The following is a 20,668-nucleotide window of genomic DNA, read 5'->3' as shown; positions in this document are numbered from 1 at the left end:
ATCATATATACCATTGTGATGGGTGTCTTATAGTTGCAAATATCAGTCTACCTTGAGGTCAACAGGCAAACAATCAGGATTTTACTACTAAAACTATGCAACAACATTCTTACAAAACTCACACTTGGTAAATATGTGTTTTCTCGGACTGTATTTAACATTACCAGCCACCAGGTAGCGTATTGTTGTGTGTAATCATAGTTAAATTGGTATTAACCTGGAGAAAACAGTTTCTTATGGATATGACAGTTGAGTGGGTAGGTTCATATCCCCAAGGGGTGTGTATGTGAATGTATATACACACACATACACCTTGGGGATATGAACCTATCCACTCAACTGTTATATCCATAAGAAACTGTTAACTAGTTAATGATGCTTAGATACATGTATACTTAACTTGTTCATTTACTGTATCAAAAAGCCACAGCTTTGCTTTATTTCTTATAATAGATAGTTTGCAGATATCAGATACTATTTTTTAAGATCCAGTTTCTATCCATATTGCCACTGACCAAGTTTATCTAAGATAATGAATTTGGTTTCAGTTTTGAGCCACTTTGCTTAGGAAGTTGAATACTATGAAAAAGATTAATTTACAAGAAACCAAATAGCTTTGTTAAACAGTATTATTCCAGGATTCTGAATCTCTTGTGTCTGTTGACAATGGGAGGTTGCAGCCCACATTTTAAATTTCACAAGGGAAAGACACATGATCGGAAAAGTTTTTTGAAATGCTTGATTCTAGAAGTTTGAGACAAATATTCTCTTTAGAAATAGAGTTCCCTTCAATGCCCAGTGAATTCAACTGGAGTCTTTCCCTTGACTTAAGTGGGTCCTGATCTCAGTTGGTGCCTCTAAGCTCTCACATAATATAAATAATAATATATACCATTAACTATGGATAATGAAAGAAACAATAGCAGCTCTTCTTCACACCAGGCAAAATGGAACTGCTAAGCATGGATATTTAAATGAAATGCTTTTATCAGCTCATTGAATGTTGTTTAGAAAATATATTGTAATGAAACCATAAGCCTTAGAGTGAGGTTTTTAGTATTTTTTCAAAGCTATGTTTTGTATCAGTGGTTGGCAGGTAGCAAATGAAATTTTCGTGCTAAAGTTATTTTGTTTTCCATTGCTGCTCAGCCACAGAACGATAACAGATGAGACCATGAAAAGATACTTCTTGCTTTTGCACAGATATAGGACTATATCGATAGATTATGGTCTTCATCCATTTTTGACAAGGTAACTTGAATGTTTATTCTCTTAAAGGCAATCAGCCAAAATCTGGTGTGATTCACTGCTGTGGAATCCCCTGGGTATAAGTGGCTGCACAACTGTAAGCTTAGACAGAATTTGCCCAAATGACTTCAATGTGACCAAACTGGAGATGGTCAAAATGATTTGTGGTCAAATAAAAATCAACTTAAACCATTGCTCGGAACTCAAACATGAAGTTGATTTTTTGTTTTTATTGTTCCAAAAATTCTATTTTCTCCTTTTTCATTTGAGGACCTCTGCACTTCCTGGTTCCAGGTAGAACTGCTATTCCACAGGAAAGTATTTTCAGTTCTTCCCAACATGCTCTAATCTCAAAGCCTTGTCTTGTGAGAATTCCAGCTTAATTTTATGGATGCCTGTGGTTTTCTAAGGTTCAGATAAGCCTCTAAATCCCACACATTTTGTGGGTTTCCCAATAAACCAAATATTGGCCTGCATGAAAAGGCCAAACAAGTTCTAATTTGTTTTACCCATGTGAGTAGCCCCTGTGAAGTCAGGTTTGACTACCAAATTACCATCCCCTTTCCCACTCTATTTTCCCTTCTTTCTAATAGAAAAAGTGAAGAGTGAAGACACCACAACTTTATTAGGACAGAAACAGCATTTGTTGAAAAATATATAATCTTTCAGCCACCAGTCATTTGGAGGAAGCACTTAGGACTGGGGCACTCCTCTTTAATTTACTCCTCTGGACCAAGTTTCCTTGGGCCACATTGTGTCCAGCTGCTTCATGTGTAAGAGGAGGGCTCAAGAAGTCTCCCCCTGTTGTTCTGCACAGCAGCTGAGTACAACTGAAGTAACTGCAGATCAGACATTCGGAAACCTTTTCTGTAGAATTTAAAAGAGAAAATACTTACGAAACTTGTGCTCAGGCTTTGATAAAATCTCATTCCCAGATTCTCTGGACACATGAGCTGTGCTTGGCACAAATTTACAAGTATAAAATAAATGACTGTGGTATTTGCCAACACAGACATTAAATAAACAGTATTTAACCCATTGTCAACCACTTTGGGATAACTTGAGAATGAAAAGCCCTGTATCAAATCTGTTATGTTGCAGTGACATAACCACTGACCTCCACACACCAACCCTGACAATTATGCTTACTGTCCAGTAGCTGGATGTGCTGAGACAATGTTCATATCTTTCTCCTTCAGTTTTTCCTTTCATTGGGAACAATTTTTCGTAGAACAACCTCCTTCAACTTATGTGTCAATGCCCTAAGGCCTTTTTACTCATCTAGATTTAAATTAATGACCTCACTGATGGCACCAGCAATTGAACCATCGCTCTCAAGAGCCAAGAACCGCATATTGAATTTGATTAATACTGCTGGCTACTAATTTTCACTTTTAATTAGGTATGACACTATTGTAGGAAGAAAATACTGCAGTGCATAAAACAAATAGCATGCATCTACAGCAGCATCCTACTGTATGACCCCTGACCTGTTTTATTTAGTTGGGCTGCTACTGAACATTCTTCCACAACATCCACTTAGACTGATAATGAGAAAAATACCACTAGCCTAAACATTTACCTGTTAAAGTTTAAGGATAATCTAATGTGAATAAGTACTTTGCCAGACAAATGTTATTAGATTACATGATGCATGTACATGTTTAATGACATTGGGTACTGTTCTTTATCTCTTTGATACATTTACTGGATGAGTGTCATGTGACAATAGTGAAGAATCACAGAAAGACCAACATTCTAACACTAGAGGTGGTATTATCCCTGAAGCTACTCACGTCTCTGCTTCACAGTAAAGGTTCTGTTGAGAACTCTTCTTTGCCCCTCTGCTGCTTGGCTTCTTGTTATGGCATTAAAGAAACAGCACTCACGTTCTTTCAGTGGGGTTTTGCTAGATTTTGACATCTACACAGCAACTGAGCAAGTAGAAAGCAAACATACTTAGCAAAGAAAAAAATTGACCCTCCTCATTACATCCTCAAGGACTGGAAGACTGTGCTGATAGTGTTCACAAGACAATGTCGCAGGAGTATTGTGTTCACCCAAAGGCAGGGGTGGCAGGTTTGTAGAAATTTTGGTGATGCCCAGAACGCCCAGAGCCTGCCCCCCCAAACTCTGACCCCCAAACTCTGCCTCCACCTGCCTAAGGCTCTGTGAGGGAGTTTGGGTGCGGGGAGGAGGTCTGGGGTGCAGGTCCTGGGATGGGGCAGGGGAATAGGGTGTAGGAGGGGTGCAGGGTGCAGGCTTTGGGAGGGAGTTTGGGTGCTGGGTGCAGGCTCTGGGCTGGGGCAGGGGGTGGAGGTGGAGGTGAGGGGTGCAAGCTCTGGGAGGGAGTTTGGGGGTGAGAAGGGGTGTGGGGGGTGGAGGTGCAGGAGGAAATTTGTGGGCCAGAGGGTGTGTGTGGGGAGGGGGTATGGGTGCAGACTCTGGAAGTGGATGAGGGGTTCGGTGCTTACCTGGGGTACCTCTTCCAGCAGCGGCTCCTAGGCGGGGCAGGCTGGGGGGTCTCCACGTGCTGCTGTCTCCAGGCACCGCCCCCACAGCTTCCCATTGGCTGCAGGGGCATTCGGGGCGGGAGCAGTGTTCAGCGGCACAGCCCCCCACCCCCCACAGGCTGCGAGGATGTGCTGGTAGCCACGTGGAATGAGCGTGCTGGAAGCCGCTCAGCCCACCTGAGCTGCTGGGTGGTGGCGGGAGCCCCCAGGCTGTTTTAAATCGCCTGGGGGTGGCAGGCAGGGACGGGGTGAAGGGGGGGGGGAGGCGGGAAACTTTGCTGGAGCTGGGCCCCCAGGCCAGGAATATTCCCAGTGCCCGGGCACCACGGGCCCATAGAACTCACCGCCCATGCCCAAAGGGATACATTTTGGAAAGCACATAGAATTGAACTTCATTGGAAGTTGGGCATACAACTGCCCTTTGTGCCTTTGAAATTGTAGACATCTATACATCTATTGTATACAAATACATCTATTTGTATACAATAGGTAACTGCAGATGAAAACAGATGATTGTTTATAACAGGAATACATGCGCTGGCCATAGAGCTACCTCTTGTGTATGTGCCTGTTTTCATTTATGCGTGCCTATGATGGTTGCACAATTTAGGTGACTATTTTTTAAAATTTGGCTTTCAATATCCTTGACATGAAAATGACACATTCTATCAGCATTAGTGGCTACTGTAACCTTATCAAATAGCAGCTTTGTGCTACTTCATGCAACTATGAATAATCCACTTATCAAGCAGATTAGTTATATGAATATTCTAATACGTCTCTACAAAAAATATGGTGCAGTAATAGACTACTCACATTGACTCACAAACAGCAGTAATGGACTACTCACATTGATATGAATATGGGAGCTTTTTAATTTTATTGATTCATGGAAGAGCTTAACAATGAAGAATTTTCAGCTGGATGTGGGTAATTAGTAATATGTTACTAGAGGACAATGTTTTGCACATTAGAATACTGTCACCTGCTCAGCTCAAACAGCACAGAACTACTATTTTCTTGACAGCCTTAGAGTCTTTTTCACCTTGTTCAGCCTACCTATGTGGTTATTCACTTATTTGAAAAAGGGCATCTTCTTGAACACGGTATATATATGATGATCTTTTATATATATATATAATCAGAGTACAGTGCAGATTTTTATTAAAATATTGCTCTGAGGCCTTTCAGCTATATTCTAATTTTATTTAATATTTCTTTCTACATGTATGCAGAAAATGGCAAGCCAATATTAATAAAAGAGGGCTTACAGGAGTGTGGAATGAGAGCAATAGATCCTTGACAAAAGTTATTTACCTAGCTAGAGTTTCATTTGAAAGTTAACAGAACTCTGTGATGCTTGTATAAAGCAGTGGTCTTAAAACTCTGTTAGACATTTTAACCCACTTTAATTTATTCCATGAAAATTTAATCCCCTGCTGAATGGAGCTGGTGTGAATTTTCAAAAGTCATAATCCACTGAAGTGAAAAATCTTTAATGATGACATAGGCACCAGGCTTCAAGGGTTTAGTTTAAATTCTTTCTAAAAATGTAAAACAGAGGGCAAGAGTTAATAGGATATTTCATACAGTTACATTTCAATCCTCCTCCAAATCTTTATAAATTCACTTGCACCTCAACCATTAGAACCATTCTGGCTGAATTTCTCACACTTCTAAGGCAAAAATGAAGAGCTATAAAATCATAATGTGAGGAAGTACTCTGTGTATTGTAACTCAGTTTTCTTTCAGTTTACAGACTATTATATTGCACATGATGGCATAATGTCTTCTAAACTGAAAGAGAAATGACATGGTTTACAAGCCAAACAGCATACATTCTGACATAATTATTTTATCATGCAAGAAAATGAAAACAAACTACACAACATCAGACACTTTTCTAGTTCTTCTGCTGCTGTGGGAATTTTGCCATTGAATTTAGTGGGGACGATTTGTCCCTTAAATTGAAAAGTTATTAATGCTCTCTCTAAAATTGTTCCATAAAAACAATTGTAAACGTATTTTTACTTAATCAGTGAATTTTTTATTATATTATATGACATAATACCTGTAATAGTCACTTGGGGACATATTTTAAAAGATCTTTAGGCACCTGGATATTAAGGAAAGAAATAACTTATTTACATGACCATCTCCATTAATACTGTATGTCAAATTTTTTGATGAAAACCAAAAATTTTCTGCACAAAGCAGACATGGTCTGCAAAAAAATTTGTTCCATCAAAAATCCAATTTTACATAGGAAAACAATTTTAATGGAAACAATTTTGACCGGTCCTGCCCAAGATATCTCTGACCCTGTCAGCAATGCTCAGACAATATTTTCTCTAGTATAGATGGCTGCACATTTCCAGTGTGCAGTAGTTGGCACGGAGGGCATTCCCCAGCCTTAGGTCTCAGAGTATTTTCATTTTCTTATTATCTTTTATTACCTAAGTATAATTTTTTATGCTGTAATATCCATTTCCCCTCATTCCTGTGTTTTCTTCTCATGGTACATCAAGGCAGAGAAAAAAGCCCAGGTTCTCTTCCAGACCCTTTTCTTTTCTAACCTCTTGATTATTTACTTAAGAACTATGAAACAATTTCTAGAGCCAGATCCTCAGATGGTATAAATGGAGCTATGCCATTAATTAATCCAAATGAGGATCTGGGTCTTAGAGTTTAGACACCTTCTGCATCATTGTTTCTTAGGGATCATATTGATCAGTGTTGATATGAGAAGAACAAGAAATGTGCCCTTTGTTTTGTTTCCTGGGAATGTGCAGTGACATCAACAGCAGAGGATGTTCTAGTGGATTCAGTTGATCATGTGCATTGAGAACTGGAACCTCAGCATGGTGTAACTAACTGAGGTAGTTTCTCCTGCAGTGTGCCATTAAATTGAAACTGTTTTTGGCGGAATCATCTTCCTTGTTTATGGATAAGTAATGTGCATAGTCTCATGCAGCTACTTGACTGAATATCATCAGAAGATGGGGAATGGGATACTTAATGGATGTCCCTGCTCACTTATGGCATTAGAAAAATTCAGCCGAGAATACACTCTGAGGCTGCATATTTTGATAATGTACAGTCAACACATGCACCTCCACCCATCTGGTCATGTAGCAAGAAAGGCTTATAAATAAAAAGATAGGACTTTGTATGTGAAATATTAATCAGCAGGGCCTTTTGTTTAAATGTGTTTTTCCTCTGCTTTCAAAATATTAATGTGTAATGCATCACAAGGCCTCTTCTGCATTTCACTCCATCTATTATAATCATCTCTCCATCAAATTCTAATGTCAATTTCTTTGTTTAAATTATAATTTGGAATGCCATTGGCATTAGTTTGTGTGCCAACTACTCACTGTGTAATATATATTCATAGTAACAATAGTATCTAGCACTTTCTCTTACCCAGTGGTATTGCCCTATACTACTCATATGGCTCTAGGCTGAGCCACTACTACAAAGCTGATCAAAGTACAACAGGGTCCTAAATCTTCAGATCTTCCCATCAACCAATAAACCAAATAATAATGTTTATGGGTGGACATTGGATCTAGGTGAAAATTCTGAGTGCTTGTGTCTTGTCATTAGAGTGCCATTTAGACCTATGTTGTGTTCACATTCCTGTACTAGCAAAGTACCTGAGGCATCTGGCCAAGGAGTCAGAATTCTGTGTTGCGCTGCACAGTGAATATGCAAACACTGAGCTGACAAATTCCTACTACGGTATGCCAGCCAAAATTAACTTGGGTTTTTTTGATTAGTTATTTACCTGAAGAGAGAAATTTCCTACCTTGAGTATTAGATTGTTTGTTTACATTTCCATTTGCCCTCAAGTATTCATACACTTAGAGGAATAAATACATAATTTCTAAACCAATATTGTAATTATATATAATGAACTGTAATAGATCTACAGTATAATGAAAGACTAAGAAATCAAGAGTCATTTTGTACCACTTGGATTTTTTAAAAAACTTATCTATCTCAAGCATCCAGGTTTGGCCTACGATAGGTAATAGGTTCATGTGCATGAGGGATGTCTTTAAATTGAACCCCAAAGGCTTTGAGATAAATGAGTTACCCTCTCTTAAGGAGTCTTAAGTGAGACAATAATGCTCATGAAAAACACATCTAATGAAGTTAATGTCTAATCAGTGACATCTAATGTCACTGTGAAAATGTCTTCAGTCTCTAAAAGGATCAGACAAAGACTGGAGTGTTTTGTTGAAACTCAGTGAAACTGGACATACAAATCAATTCCATAGTCATGAAAATATACTTTGTCTCCATAATATAAACTTTGTATATTATTTTCACTGAGAGCACTGTCCAAAATTACAAAAAATATATTGAACAGCAATTTGTCATTATTCATGGGAAAAGGGTGACCAGATGATAGTGTGATTTCTGATACCACGAGGGTCTAGTGACTCTATCTAGAGGAAATATGCATTCTCCACCTAAAAGGCCTGAACCAAGGCCCATTATACTCATTGTGAGTCTTTCAGTGACCTCAGTGGGCTTTGGATCAGGCCCCCAAATGTCTTCTACTCTTTGTTGTAGTTCCCTTCTGAACACCTGAAACCTCCCACCATTGTAATCATTTAAAAATTTCAGGAAGCATTTCTTTGTTGAAGAAAAAATCAGATCTTTACTTCATTAATGACATGCATTGTAGTAGGTATACCTGTCAGCATTTCATACTTTATCTATTACTATTTCTATTATGGTTGTGCCTAAAGCTCCCAGTGAAAATCAGAGCTCCTTTGTGCTAGGCACTATATAAATCTATAGTAAGAGACAGTCCAAAGAGCTTCTGTTGATAGAAACTCATAGTACAGATTTTGGAAATGTCGTGTATAATACAACCCAAATAAATCTTGACACTTATTGTCCATGGTAGTTAAATTTACTGTGATGTTTATGTAGGCCCAATGCTAATTATAGGGAATACGGCAAATCCCCCATACAGCAAAAACTTACCCAAATAACTTTCCATGTGAGAGGAGTCCCATTGAACTCTACTGCAGTATGGTAAACAATACAGTGCAGAACATATCAAGAATTAAATGGCACCTGATATATATTCAGTGAGATGGGGGGGAAGAGAAAGCAAAATGGATGTTATAGTACATGTATTTTTGAACTGTGTGTACATGCTCTAGGGATGAAGACATATTCACAACAAATTGAAATACTTAATATTTTTTGCATTTCATTGAGTATTGGAAATTGGTCCTGTTTTCATGATATTTTTATGCTAAAATGGGACCATTTTCAAGTGCAATAGTTTTCACTCAGGAAGCATGCAAAATGTCATGGGTTTGGATGTTTTCTTACAATTATATTACAGTTTTTGTGACGGTTTTGAGATGGTTGGGTAGATGTGAACACAGATATAACAAAATCATAAAATAAATCCTGCTTTTCCACATGGCTGTATTAGCCAAACTATGTACTACATGGCGTGCGCATCTGGGGGGAATATATGTATAGTTACAACACAACACAGTAGTAGTATGGGAAAAAGCTATAGGGTTGCAAACGAGATACTATCATTTTGCAAATACTACTACTTTGATGAGCAATGAATTGTATTGTTAGCCCTTTTGGGTGCTCTTGTACTGTTTAGTCAGACTCTTTGCTCAGATGCCTGACAAGGGAGGGCAGGAACAGGTCTTAAATCATGAATGCGGCCAGTTACCCAAATAGAAAATCACAAACAGAGGTCTCAGGGCCAACTGCGTGACTAGAAGCTCTTAAACTATTACAAAATCAATGAGAGTAACAATCAATTGCGTTTGTTAGGTCAGATATGAAACAATGTGTCTTGCTTGGAATCTGAAACTTCCATTTAAACTTGAGATATACTAGCTTTTAAAACACTCATGATTTGTAGCCGACAGCAAGTATTTCAGAAATATCCACTTCTTCTCCAGGGTCCTTGGTTTTATGTAGCCTAAAAAAATAGCTTTTCTTCAAAATGAGCTTTATGGTGTTACATCCTGTTATGTGGGAATTTGCTGTATAATCCTTTGAAATGTAACTCACTGGAACACAAATGTTTTTTAAAAAAAGGAAGGAGAAGAAAAAGCAAGCTGTGAGGAGAGTAAAATATGACAATAAGCAATTTATTTCCTACCTTCAGATTGCAGGCACACTAAATCTGCTAGTTAACTGCTTAGATTCAGACTGGCACATTTCTTCTTTTAACCACATTTCTCCTACTTTGCTCTCACTCCTCATAAGCCTCTGCAAAATTATGTTCTAAGTCTCTCTTCCCATGATATCTTCATTGCTGCTTCATTAACCAGTGCTCCATCAGACCATTTCATTACAGCCTCTCTCCTTGCTCACTGCGTTGATGCTAAGACACAGATACAAACCACCTATCAAATGCTAGGTGGCATTTATCCTTCCTGCCATTCAAAAGATGGAAAAATCATCCAAGGGATAAATCCTAAATAAAGAGCACATTCTATTTATTTCTTCTCTTGGGCTCTGTCCCCACCCCAACTTGAAATGCATTGGTGCTATTCTGCTAATATTCTGACTGACTTAATTTTTTTTAAAAAAAGGCTGTCATCATACCTGTCATCCCTTCAAGATGTTCAGTATTCCATGTGGCATGTCTGGGAGGGGGCGCAACTACCCTGGAAAGAGAAATCTGGTCAGCAACACAGTTCAATTCCATGCTCATAAGGATATGGAAATATCTTTGTTATATTCGCTGCCTTTCTTTACAAATATCCCTAGATTGCACCAGCAAGAAGGCTTCATGCTATATGTGTTATCTTGTTTCCACTGAGGTTCAGAGAGTGGGGATATGTCCAATTCATTTTGATAAAGGGAGGAGGCATTTATAAAAGCAAACAGGATAATGGGATGGCTCCTAAAACACCCATATGATGAAATTACCAGCCAGGGCTGCTGTGATGCTCATTGTAGCCAGGCAAAGGAGTTAAGAGCAGTCACAGTCCACTTACAAACCAAGATTGGTCAGCTTACCCTTCAGAAAGTATGACAATGTGTACTTTATTTTTAAAGCTACAATGGAAAAATGAACATGGCTAGCTTAGGTCTTTTTGCTCTGGTGCTGACAGATGTGAAAAATTGGCCCTGACATTTTTAGATTCCTCAGGATTTCAGGGCAAGGATTTCATGATTTTATAAAACTTGGTTCTGTATTTTTGGACTGTTCATTTCACTTAGATAGTCTCACTTTTGTAATCTTCACTTTAGGAGTCAAACACTCACTTGGATTTCTGTGTTGTATAATTCACTTGTGAATTATGGCTTGGGCCGCACGGTGGTACAGGGATATCAGGCACCCCCTTTGCAGAGCCATTGCATCCACTTTGCATATAGGTGGGGGGGTCTTGGGCAGAGCCTTGGCTTCGCTCCTTCTCAATGTGTTGGGTGGCACAGATATACCACTGCCTTTGGGAGCATATGTTATGCTGGGTATAGAACCAGCACAGCATACTCCTTCTCTGTAGAAGCAGGGGGACCAGGAGGGAAATGTGACTGCTCAAGTCAGTCCAGGGATAACACAGCAATGTGCTGCCTGACATTAATGCAGGGCTCGTGGAAAAGCCGTGATCAAGCCCTTTATTATTCTCTATTATTTAAATTGTAGTATAGCCTAGAAGCCCCAATTAGTCATAGAATTTTAAGGCCAGAAGGGACCACCAAATAATCTAGTCTGACCTTCTGTCTATCACAGGCCACCACCACCACCCAGCACCCACACACTAAACCCAACAACCGAAATTAGACCAAAGTGTTACAGCCCACTAGAGACTAGACAGTTATGTGCAACATGCAGAGAATAGAAGGGACCAAGGCACCCCAGTGCTTGAGGTCCTGCAATGGCAGGGAAATGATTAAGTGAGGTATACCCAGATAATCCTGGCAAGTGACCCGCACCCACACACTGGAGAAAAGGCAACTCCCCCGCCCCCAAGTCATTGCCAATATGACATTCCTTCCTGACCCCATATAGGCGATCAGTTAGACCCTGTGCATGCGAACAAGAACTAGCCAGCCAAGCCCCTGAGAGAGAGAATGCTCAGTGCCACCTCAGAGCACTGGCCCTCACTGTCCAATGTCCCATCTCCAGCCGTGGCCATCCCTGATGCTTCAGAGGAAGGTGATAAAAAAGGCTCAGAACAAATGTGTGGGGGGAATCCTTTCTTAACCCCTGAAGGTACATGGCTGAAAACCTGAAGTGTGAGCTTTAGGAACATAAGATATAAATCAGAAGTGAGCCCCAGGGTCCCAGCCCATCACCAGCATCAGGATCAGAGACCCCGAATGTGCTAGGTACTTTATAAATGTGTAAGGATTATTCAGACAAGGGGAATTTGCAGTGGAAGAACTGCATTTATTCAGGTGCAGACTTCTAATGCACATTGGCACGGGGGGAGGTTGCAGCAGCATAGATACATTGTTATTACTCCTTCAGTGCGAAAACCACCCCAGTAAAGTGAGAGCCATGGCATGGTAAGAGACAGTCTCCTCCTTAAAGAGTATATAAATTCAGTTCAAGCCAAGGCACAACCAGTGAATGTGACAAACCAAAGGGAAAAGTGGGGGAGGGAGGGAGCATGTGGGTATTGAAAATAAGATCACATGCTTACACACACTTGCTACTGCACATGCTCGCTATTGCACAACTTGGTTGTGATGGTTCAACAGCATCTTAATTTTTTTTTTTAATCAGAAAAATCAGCTATCCCCAACTGGCACACAAAAACAACGATTGGTTGTTGGACTGCTTGCTGACTTCACATTAGAAGTAGGTTTTGAGCTGGGATTTGAAGGGGCTTTATGGATTAATTCAGAAGGGCATTGTATGTATTAAAGAGAAATAGATTATGACTCCTTGGAAAGAGAACACAAATTATCTTTCTGTTCTGTTTTACTTTGAGTATAGAGTATATACTTCAGTTTATCTTTAAAATTAATTTTAACTCTGTTTAATTCTGAACTCCAAGCTCTTTGGCCTCAGGTGGGAACAATGGGTTTTGTAGGTACCTATCTCAATCTGATCTTTTTTTTCCCCCCCAGGTCACATGTGCAAATTTAACAAATGGCGGCAAATCAGAACTTCTAAAATCAGGCAGCTCCAAATCCACACTAAAGCACATATGGACAGAAAGCAGCAAAGACTTGTCCATCAGCCGACTGCTATCACAGACTTTTCATGGCAAAGAAAATGATACAGATTTGGACCTGCGATATGATGCCCCAGAAACGTATTCTGAGCAAGATCTCTGGGATTGGCTGAGGAACTCCACAGATCTTCAAGAGCCTCGACCCAGAGCAAAGAGACGGCCCATTGTCAAGACTGGGAAATTTAAGAAAATGTTTGGCTGGGGCGACTTTCATTCCAACATCAAAACTGTGAAGTTAAACCTTTTAATAACTGGGAAAATTGTTGATCATGGCAATGGGACGTTTAGCGTTTATTTCAGGCACAATTCCACTGGCCAAGGGAATGTATCTGTGAGCCTGGTGCCCCCAACCAAAATAGTGGAATTTGACTTGGCACAACAAACAGTGATTGATGCCAAAGATTCCAAGTCCTTTAACTGTCGCATCGAATATGAAAAGGTTGACAAGGCCACCAAGAACACACTCTGCAACTATGACCCTTCAAAAACATGTTATCAGGAGCAGACCCAAAGTCATGTGTCATGGCTCTGCTCCAAGCCCTTTAAAGTAATCTGTATTTACATTTCCTTTTATAGTACAGATTATAAACTAGTACAGAAGGTGTGTCCTGATTACAACTACCACAGTGACACGCCCTACTTCCCTTCAGGTTGAGAATGAACAACATGTGTCTGAGACTGAAGCCTGAGGAATAAAAGAGGTCATATGACAGGGCTGTTACCTCAAAGAAGAAGGCCACCCCTATTGCCTGGAATGTGTCTACACTCTGCTGCTGTTGCTGTCAAATGGCTGCAAATATGTTAGTGGAAAACAATCTAATGTAATTTCTGCCCAGTCAGCTCCATGTATCAGTCTAGTTGTAAATCACTATGGATTCGAAATAAAACCACACAGACACGCACTCTTTTCAGCTCACACCTATTAAGATTCCTGTTAAGAGGGCTGTCTTTGTCTGATACATATTGTTTCAGGATAACCTATCATCAAGCCAAAAGGATTAACTAGACAGAGAATGGTTTCTAACACAAACTGTTATGGAAATCTCCTTGAAAGTCTTGAATACATGCCAATCAATAATCCCCACTCATGCATTCTACTGCTTAGACTAGCTGTACTGGTAAATAATACTATAGGAGTAAATGCTTGTTAAAATGGGGAAAAAATGTGTGTCTAGAGTTCAGTATTCCTTATTATATGAACACAGCAAAGCATAGTGACTTTTTTTCCAGCATACAGTAGGCACATTCAAGGTGGCGTTAGGTGGCTCTTTTTCTGTGGAGGGAGCCTATTACTAGTAAAGATGAGCAGACATTTGGAATTTACATGTGGGCAGACATTATGGTTTCATATTTCTTCACTGAACATTTAAATTGGCAGAGTTGAGACCAGCTGAGCTACTTAAAAACTCTCCAACTGTTCTGCAAGAAGGAAAATGCCTGATAGACAACATGTAAGTTATAAGTGGCTGCCTTATCTTTATTACAAATATTGTAACAAATTCAATATCCTAGTCTTCATTTGTATGAATGGTTTGTATTGTACATAGTTTAACCAGTGTTATTTGAGCTGCTTATTAATATTAACTTGTAATTGTCTCTCTGCTTGTTATTGGTTAAAAACAATCAAGGAAATGAGGAATCCATTTGATCAATGTAGCTGTAAACTCCATTAAAAAGACAGAATTATGTACAAAGCATTTATTCAGCTAAAGTATTGTTGAGAGCTATACATATACAACATTACGGTCTGTCTGTATTTAGATATTTTATTTCCAGACAAAAAAATGAACTGTACATAAAAATAAAATACTTAAAGTTGAGTTTCAATATGTACTGTGTAGATGGTGGTTTAAATGGTCCAACAAGAAGACTATGCTAAAACTCCATCATGGTTTTCAATCTTGCGTCTTCAAATTTGTGCAGAATTATCCCAAGTTATAGCACGCAGGCAGATCTCAATGCTGTCATAGGGCCTTGTTGACTTCAGTGGGAGTCATCCCTCAAAGAACAATTTGCAGGAGCAGGGCCTAAATTATTATTAGTCATAAATGAAAGCAACGTACCAATTTAAAAGTGGGAAAAGTTGTTCTCCCTGTGTGTGCACAAGTCTGCCTTTGCCTTAATTATAACCTAGTGTAGGCACAAACCTCCTTGTATGTAGTGGAAGAGTTTTATTCCTCTAATAGGAAAGCAATTGATTGTACATCATTTTTGTGCATAGTGGCACACTTTGCCCCCAGCTTCCAGCTATCCAACCACAATAACTTCACTGGTATGTTTATACCTAATTGAAGGCTTTATTGAAAGGATCTCAGATTCCCTTTCATTTCTCTTAGGATTACCATTTGTGCCCACCCACACATGAATTTTATCCTTTGCTCCTAGATGGCTGCCAAAGCTGTGCTGAGAAAAGTCTATGCAGGAAACAAAGAGAAGCCTTTCCAAAGCCCAGACATGCACTTCTCTAATGCTCCGGAGATTCAAAGGTCCAAGAAGTGAGAAATCAGAGACCACTTCCAATCCCATGTTGAATTGCCTGGGACTTAAATCAAGATCCTAGATGAATCTTTTGTCACCTTAACCCTCTTACTAAAGAATAGTATGAAAATGAAACAGATGAATAAAACTAATGACAAATGTTTATACCATTGACTATAAGTGAAGGAGAGGTTTCCACAGTATCACGTCTTTAACTCCTTGGAAACAATATGATAATGGAAATTATTTCTTCATAATACGAGAGGACAATCTTATCACCCTGGATCTGCGAACTCTGCACAGTTTTGGAGAAAGAGATGGTCCAAGCCATAAAATTCAGATTCTGATCCACATTTCCACAACGTCCGGGAATACGCAGAGCCAGGATTTTGCTTCTGCTCCACCTCTGCTAGTAATTGTGAATAGACTGCTAGTGATTCATGATTTGTGTTGTGTGAAAAGTATCTATTCTGCATATTAAAATATTTAAAGTTGAAGTAATCCACACTAAGGACGGGCTCCATGTTGAAGTCAACGGAGCCAGGATTTCACCTTAGGAGTATGTAAAATACCAGTATTAAACATTATTAGTAACCATTATAATGATTAATAAGCATTTACACAGGGCATGAGTCTCCAGTGACCTGCACTTTTTGTAGTCATTTATATTTGTGCAAAGTGGGTGTAAAATGTTATCACTGGTAGTAATGTATATCAGTTTTGTATGTCCACTCAGTGGTCACCATTTTCAGTTTTTTCCTACCCTTAAAAAAAAAAAACTTTCTAACTTATGCAATATATACATGGTTGCTTACTATATACCAACAGCACAACCACTACCAATATAAAAACATGCCAACCAATGGATAGTGAGTGAGTCAACTCCTAACATTGGAAGCTTTATACTTTTTGCTGCTTCTGTCACTCTCATTAATACTATTTTCTTTAACTGTTTTCTTTTGAATTGACTACTGTTTTTCATGAACTTACTTGACTTTGGACTTGGAATAGTCCTTTTAGTTGATCTGGATGTGAATTAGTGATGTGAGTATGAATTATAACACAGTGCGTTGCTGAGATACCTAGTTTCTTCACAAGAATCTCTTGGCAAAATATTGCATGTGAGGTAAACTTGCTGAAACATGGTTTTAGTTTTCCCATGTGAAAATTGAATCTAATGAATGTAAATACATAGTGCCCTGGCTCTGTTAGACAATGTACTTCTGGGTAACTGGGTCTGTGAGTCAGCAGTGCTTAATTAGACCAGGCAACTTCGGATCACAAATCTCTAGCATAAGAAAGATTTTGGGTGTCACACATTTTCTTTCTAAATATACATATTCTGGAATTGAGTATTTTCTTTGTTTGCTTCTTCTTCTGTTTTAATGTTTCAAAATTGTCTCATGCTGTTTATCATTATTTTACTATGTATGCAAGGGATTGTTTGATAATGGGGTATGGGACTCCAAAATACTTGCTACTGACCAACCATTATTACAAAGTGACTAAAATGGCACAAGAATGTATGGTATAAGTCACAGTATGTATCCTCATATGAATAAAAAATCCAAGATGGTGAGGTATTGATTGCACTAGATCAGATGGTAACGTAGTCAGCTAAGAGCTGACTGGTTCAATGCTAAGGCACTAGTGGCATTAGTGACACTGGAATGAAGAGAGGAACTCTGAAGACAGGGATATACAGAAACAGGGCTGGCTTTACTTTCCAGTGCTGGATCACAGTGCTAAACTTTTAAGGAAAATGGGAACATCGTCAGTTTATGTAATGACAGTGAATATTTTAAAAATCTATGTCAGAGGCAGAATATCCTTCTTCGTCTCTCCTTGTTGAGGCTTCACTTGTACTGTTGTAATATAGCCTGGCCCCCTCCCAGCCGTCACTGATCATATGAAAAGCAGCTCTTTGAACTTTATCTTTGTTTGCTTAAAATGTGTGACGTTCCAAACTAGTGGAATTCAATGGGAACGCCTTATAATGAACTGAGAAATAGCAAAAATTCCATTCATGGTAGAGTGGAATGGAAGTCTCAAATTGTTTCAGTTCATACCACTATGCAGATATATAAATATTTGTTCATAGAGATGTTTTATAAAAAAAGTCTTCACTCTAAGAAGGTTATACTGTAATTCAATGGGAGGATCCTCATGTATTCTCATTCAGAATTCTATACTCTAATTTGGAATTCTCTAGGTAAGCCAAATTGCTATGAAAACAACCTGTTAGATGACTGTGTAGGTAAACATGCATTGCAATGAATCCTTGGTTCTGACTTGGACAGCCACTAGAAATGGACAACCTCCTTCTGCTCCCTTTAACATTTTGACTGAAGGACAGTGCTTGCCGGATAATATTGAATTGCAACTTCAGCACTACATGTGATATCCATGCCCTTCTGGATCATACTAAACAGAGCCTAAAACTTGAAAGGCATGTTCCATCCCTAATGAACTGTATTTGATTCTGTATTTAACATTGACATGGATTTTAGGTCAAAAGAGATGCAGAGGAAAAGTTTCTATAGTTCATTAATATGATCATGTCAAAACATGGAGGTGTCAAGGAGCCAAGATTCCCACTGACTTTAATGGGAGTTGGATTGGGACCCCAAAACTATTGTATGTAAATAAGACAAATTGAGTGAATTTATGTATTAAATATTACACAATGTGTAAAAATCCTATCCCCGCTCTTTTCTCAGATCAGTCCTTGAAAAGAGCGCAAATAGTGAACATTAAAATTATCAAGCCATTCAGTCTACCTTTTCTAAATAGACCATAGATGATCCATATGTTATCTTCATGACATATATGTATCCTGAACCTCCTTAAAAAGTTGCCATTTCATAGAATCATAGAACTGGAAGGGACCTCGAGAGGTCATCTAGTCCAGTCCCCTGCACTTGTGGCAGGGCTAAGTATTATCTAGACAATTTCTGACAGGTGTTTGTCTAACTTGCTCTTAAAAATCTCCAATGATGGAGACTCCACAACCTCCCTAGGCAATTTATTCCACTCTGACAGTTAGGAAGTTTTTCCTAATGTCCAACCTAAACTTCTCTTGCTGCAATTTAAGCCCATTGCTTCTTGTCCTATCATCGGAGGTTAAGAAAAACAAATTGTCTTCCTCCTCCTTGTAACAACCTTTTACATACACTTCTACCTCGATATAACGCTGTCCTTGAGAGCCAAAAAATCTTACCACGTTATAGGTGAAACCGCGTTATATCGAACTTGCTTTGATCCACCGGAGTGCACAGCCCCGCCCCCCCGGAGCGCTGCTTTACCGCGTTATATCCGAATTCGTGTTATATCGGGTCGCGTTATATCAGGGTAGAGGTGTACTTGGAAACTGTTATGTCCCCTCTCAGTCTTCTCTTTTCCAGACTAAACGAAACCAATTTTTTCAATTTTCCCACATAAGTCATTTTTTCTAGACCTTTAATCATTTTTGTCTCTCTTCTCTGGACTCTCTCCAATTTGTCCACATCCTTCCTGAAATGTGGTGCCCAGAACTGGACATAGTACTCCAGCTGAAGCCTAATCAGTGTGGAGTAGAGCAAAAGAATTACTTCTCGTGTCTTGCTTACAACACTACTGCTAATACATTCCAGAATGGTGTTCGCTTTTTTTGCAACAGCGTTACATTGTTGACTCATATTTAGCTTGTAGTCCACTATGACCCCCAGATCCCTTTCTGTAGTACTCCTTTCTAGGCAGTCATTTCCCATTTTGTATGTGTGCAACTGATTGTTCCTTCCTAAATGGAGTATTTTGCATTTGTCCTTATTTAATTTCATCCTATTTACTTCAGACCATTTCTTCAGTTTGTCCTGATCATTTTGAATTTTAATCCTATCCTCCAAAGCACTTGCAACCCCTCCCAGCTTGGTATAATTCGCAAACTTTATAAGTGTACTCTCTATGCCACTATCTAAATCATTGATGAAGATATTGAACAGAGCCAGACCCAGAACCGATCCCTGCGGGACCCTACTCGTTAAGCCCTTCCAGCATGACTGTGAACCAGTGATAACTACTCTCTGGGAACAGTTTTCCAACCAGTTTTGCACCCACCTTATAGTAGCTCCATCTAGGTTGCATTTCCCTAGTTTGTTTATGAGAAGGTCATGCGAGACAGTATCAAAAGCTTTACTAAAGTCAAGATATACCACATCTACTGCTTCCCCCCTATCCACAAGGCTGTTACCCTGTCAAAGAAAGCTATCGGGTTGGTTTGACAAGATTTGTTTTTGAAAAATCCATGCTGACTGTTACTTATCACCTTATTTTCTTCTAGATGTTTGCAAATTGATTGCTTAACTATTTGTTCCATTATTTTTCCGTGTACAGAAGTTAAGCTGACTGGTCTGTAATTCCCTGAGTTGTCCTTATTTCCCTTTTTATAGATTGGCACTATATTTGCCCTTTCCCAGTCTTCTGGAATCTCTCCTGTCTTCCATGACTTTTCAAAGATAATCACTAATGGCTCAGATATCTCCTCAGTCAGCTTCTTGAGTATGCTAGGATGCATTTAATCAGGCCCTGGTTAGTTGAAGACATCTAATTTGTCGAAGTAATTTTTAACTTGTTCTTTCCTATTTTAGCCTCTTCTGATCCTACCTCATTTTCACTGGCATTCGCTATGTTAGACATCCAATCACCACCAATCTTCTTGGTGAAAACCAAAACAAATAAGTCATTAAGCACCTCTGCCATTTCCACATTCTGTTATTATTTCCCCCCACCTCATTGAGTAACAGGCCTACTCAGTCCTTGGTCTTTCATTTGCTTCTAACGTATTTGTAGAATGTTTTCTTGTTACCCTTTGTCTCTCTAGCTACTTTGATCTCGTTTTGTGCCTCGACCTTTCTAATTTTGTCCCTACGTACTTGTGTTATTTGTTCATATTCATCCTTTGTAATTTAACCTAGTTTCTACTTTTTGTAAGACTTTTTTTTGATTTGTGAAATCTCTAATGAAAACTTGCTCAGAATATCTGTATTCTTGTCAAAGACTGTGTGCCTTAAAAGCAGCAAAATAATAATAATTTTATTTAACTTTTAAATTGCAGTAGAGTCTAGAGGTCAACCAAGTCAGGGTTCCAATTTAAGAGGCACTGTACAAACATATAGAAAATAGCATCCCCCTCCCCCAAAGAACTTACAATTTTGAAAACACTAGACAGCAAAGATATTGTAAATTGTGTAT

At 39.0% G+C, this 20,668-nt stretch overlaps 1 protein-coding gene across 1 annotated transcript in view; it reads left to right on the top strand.

Moving 5' to 3' along the window:
* Nucleotides 1-13,616, top strand: part of NXPH1 (neurexophilin 1) — a 169,729-nt gene extending 156,113 nt beyond the window's left edge. The window contains exon 2 of the mRNA XM_065399696.1: nucleotides 12,855-13,616. Within this exon, the coding sequence (XP_065255768.1) occupies nucleotides 12,855-13,616 (762 nt within the window). The remainder of the gene's footprint in view (nucleotides 1-12,854) is intronic.
* The last annotated feature ends 7,052 nt before the right edge of the window (nucleotides 13,617-20,668 follow it).

The sequence above is a fragment of the Emys orbicularis genome, chromosome 2 (assembly GCF_028017835.1).
Source record: "Emys orbicularis isolate rEmyOrb1 chromosome 2, rEmyOrb1.hap1, whole genome shotgun sequence".
Lineage (NCBI taxonomy): Eukaryota > Metazoa > Chordata > Testudines > Emydidae > Emys > Emys orbicularis.
This window is presented reverse-complemented; position numbering and strand designations above follow the sequence as displayed.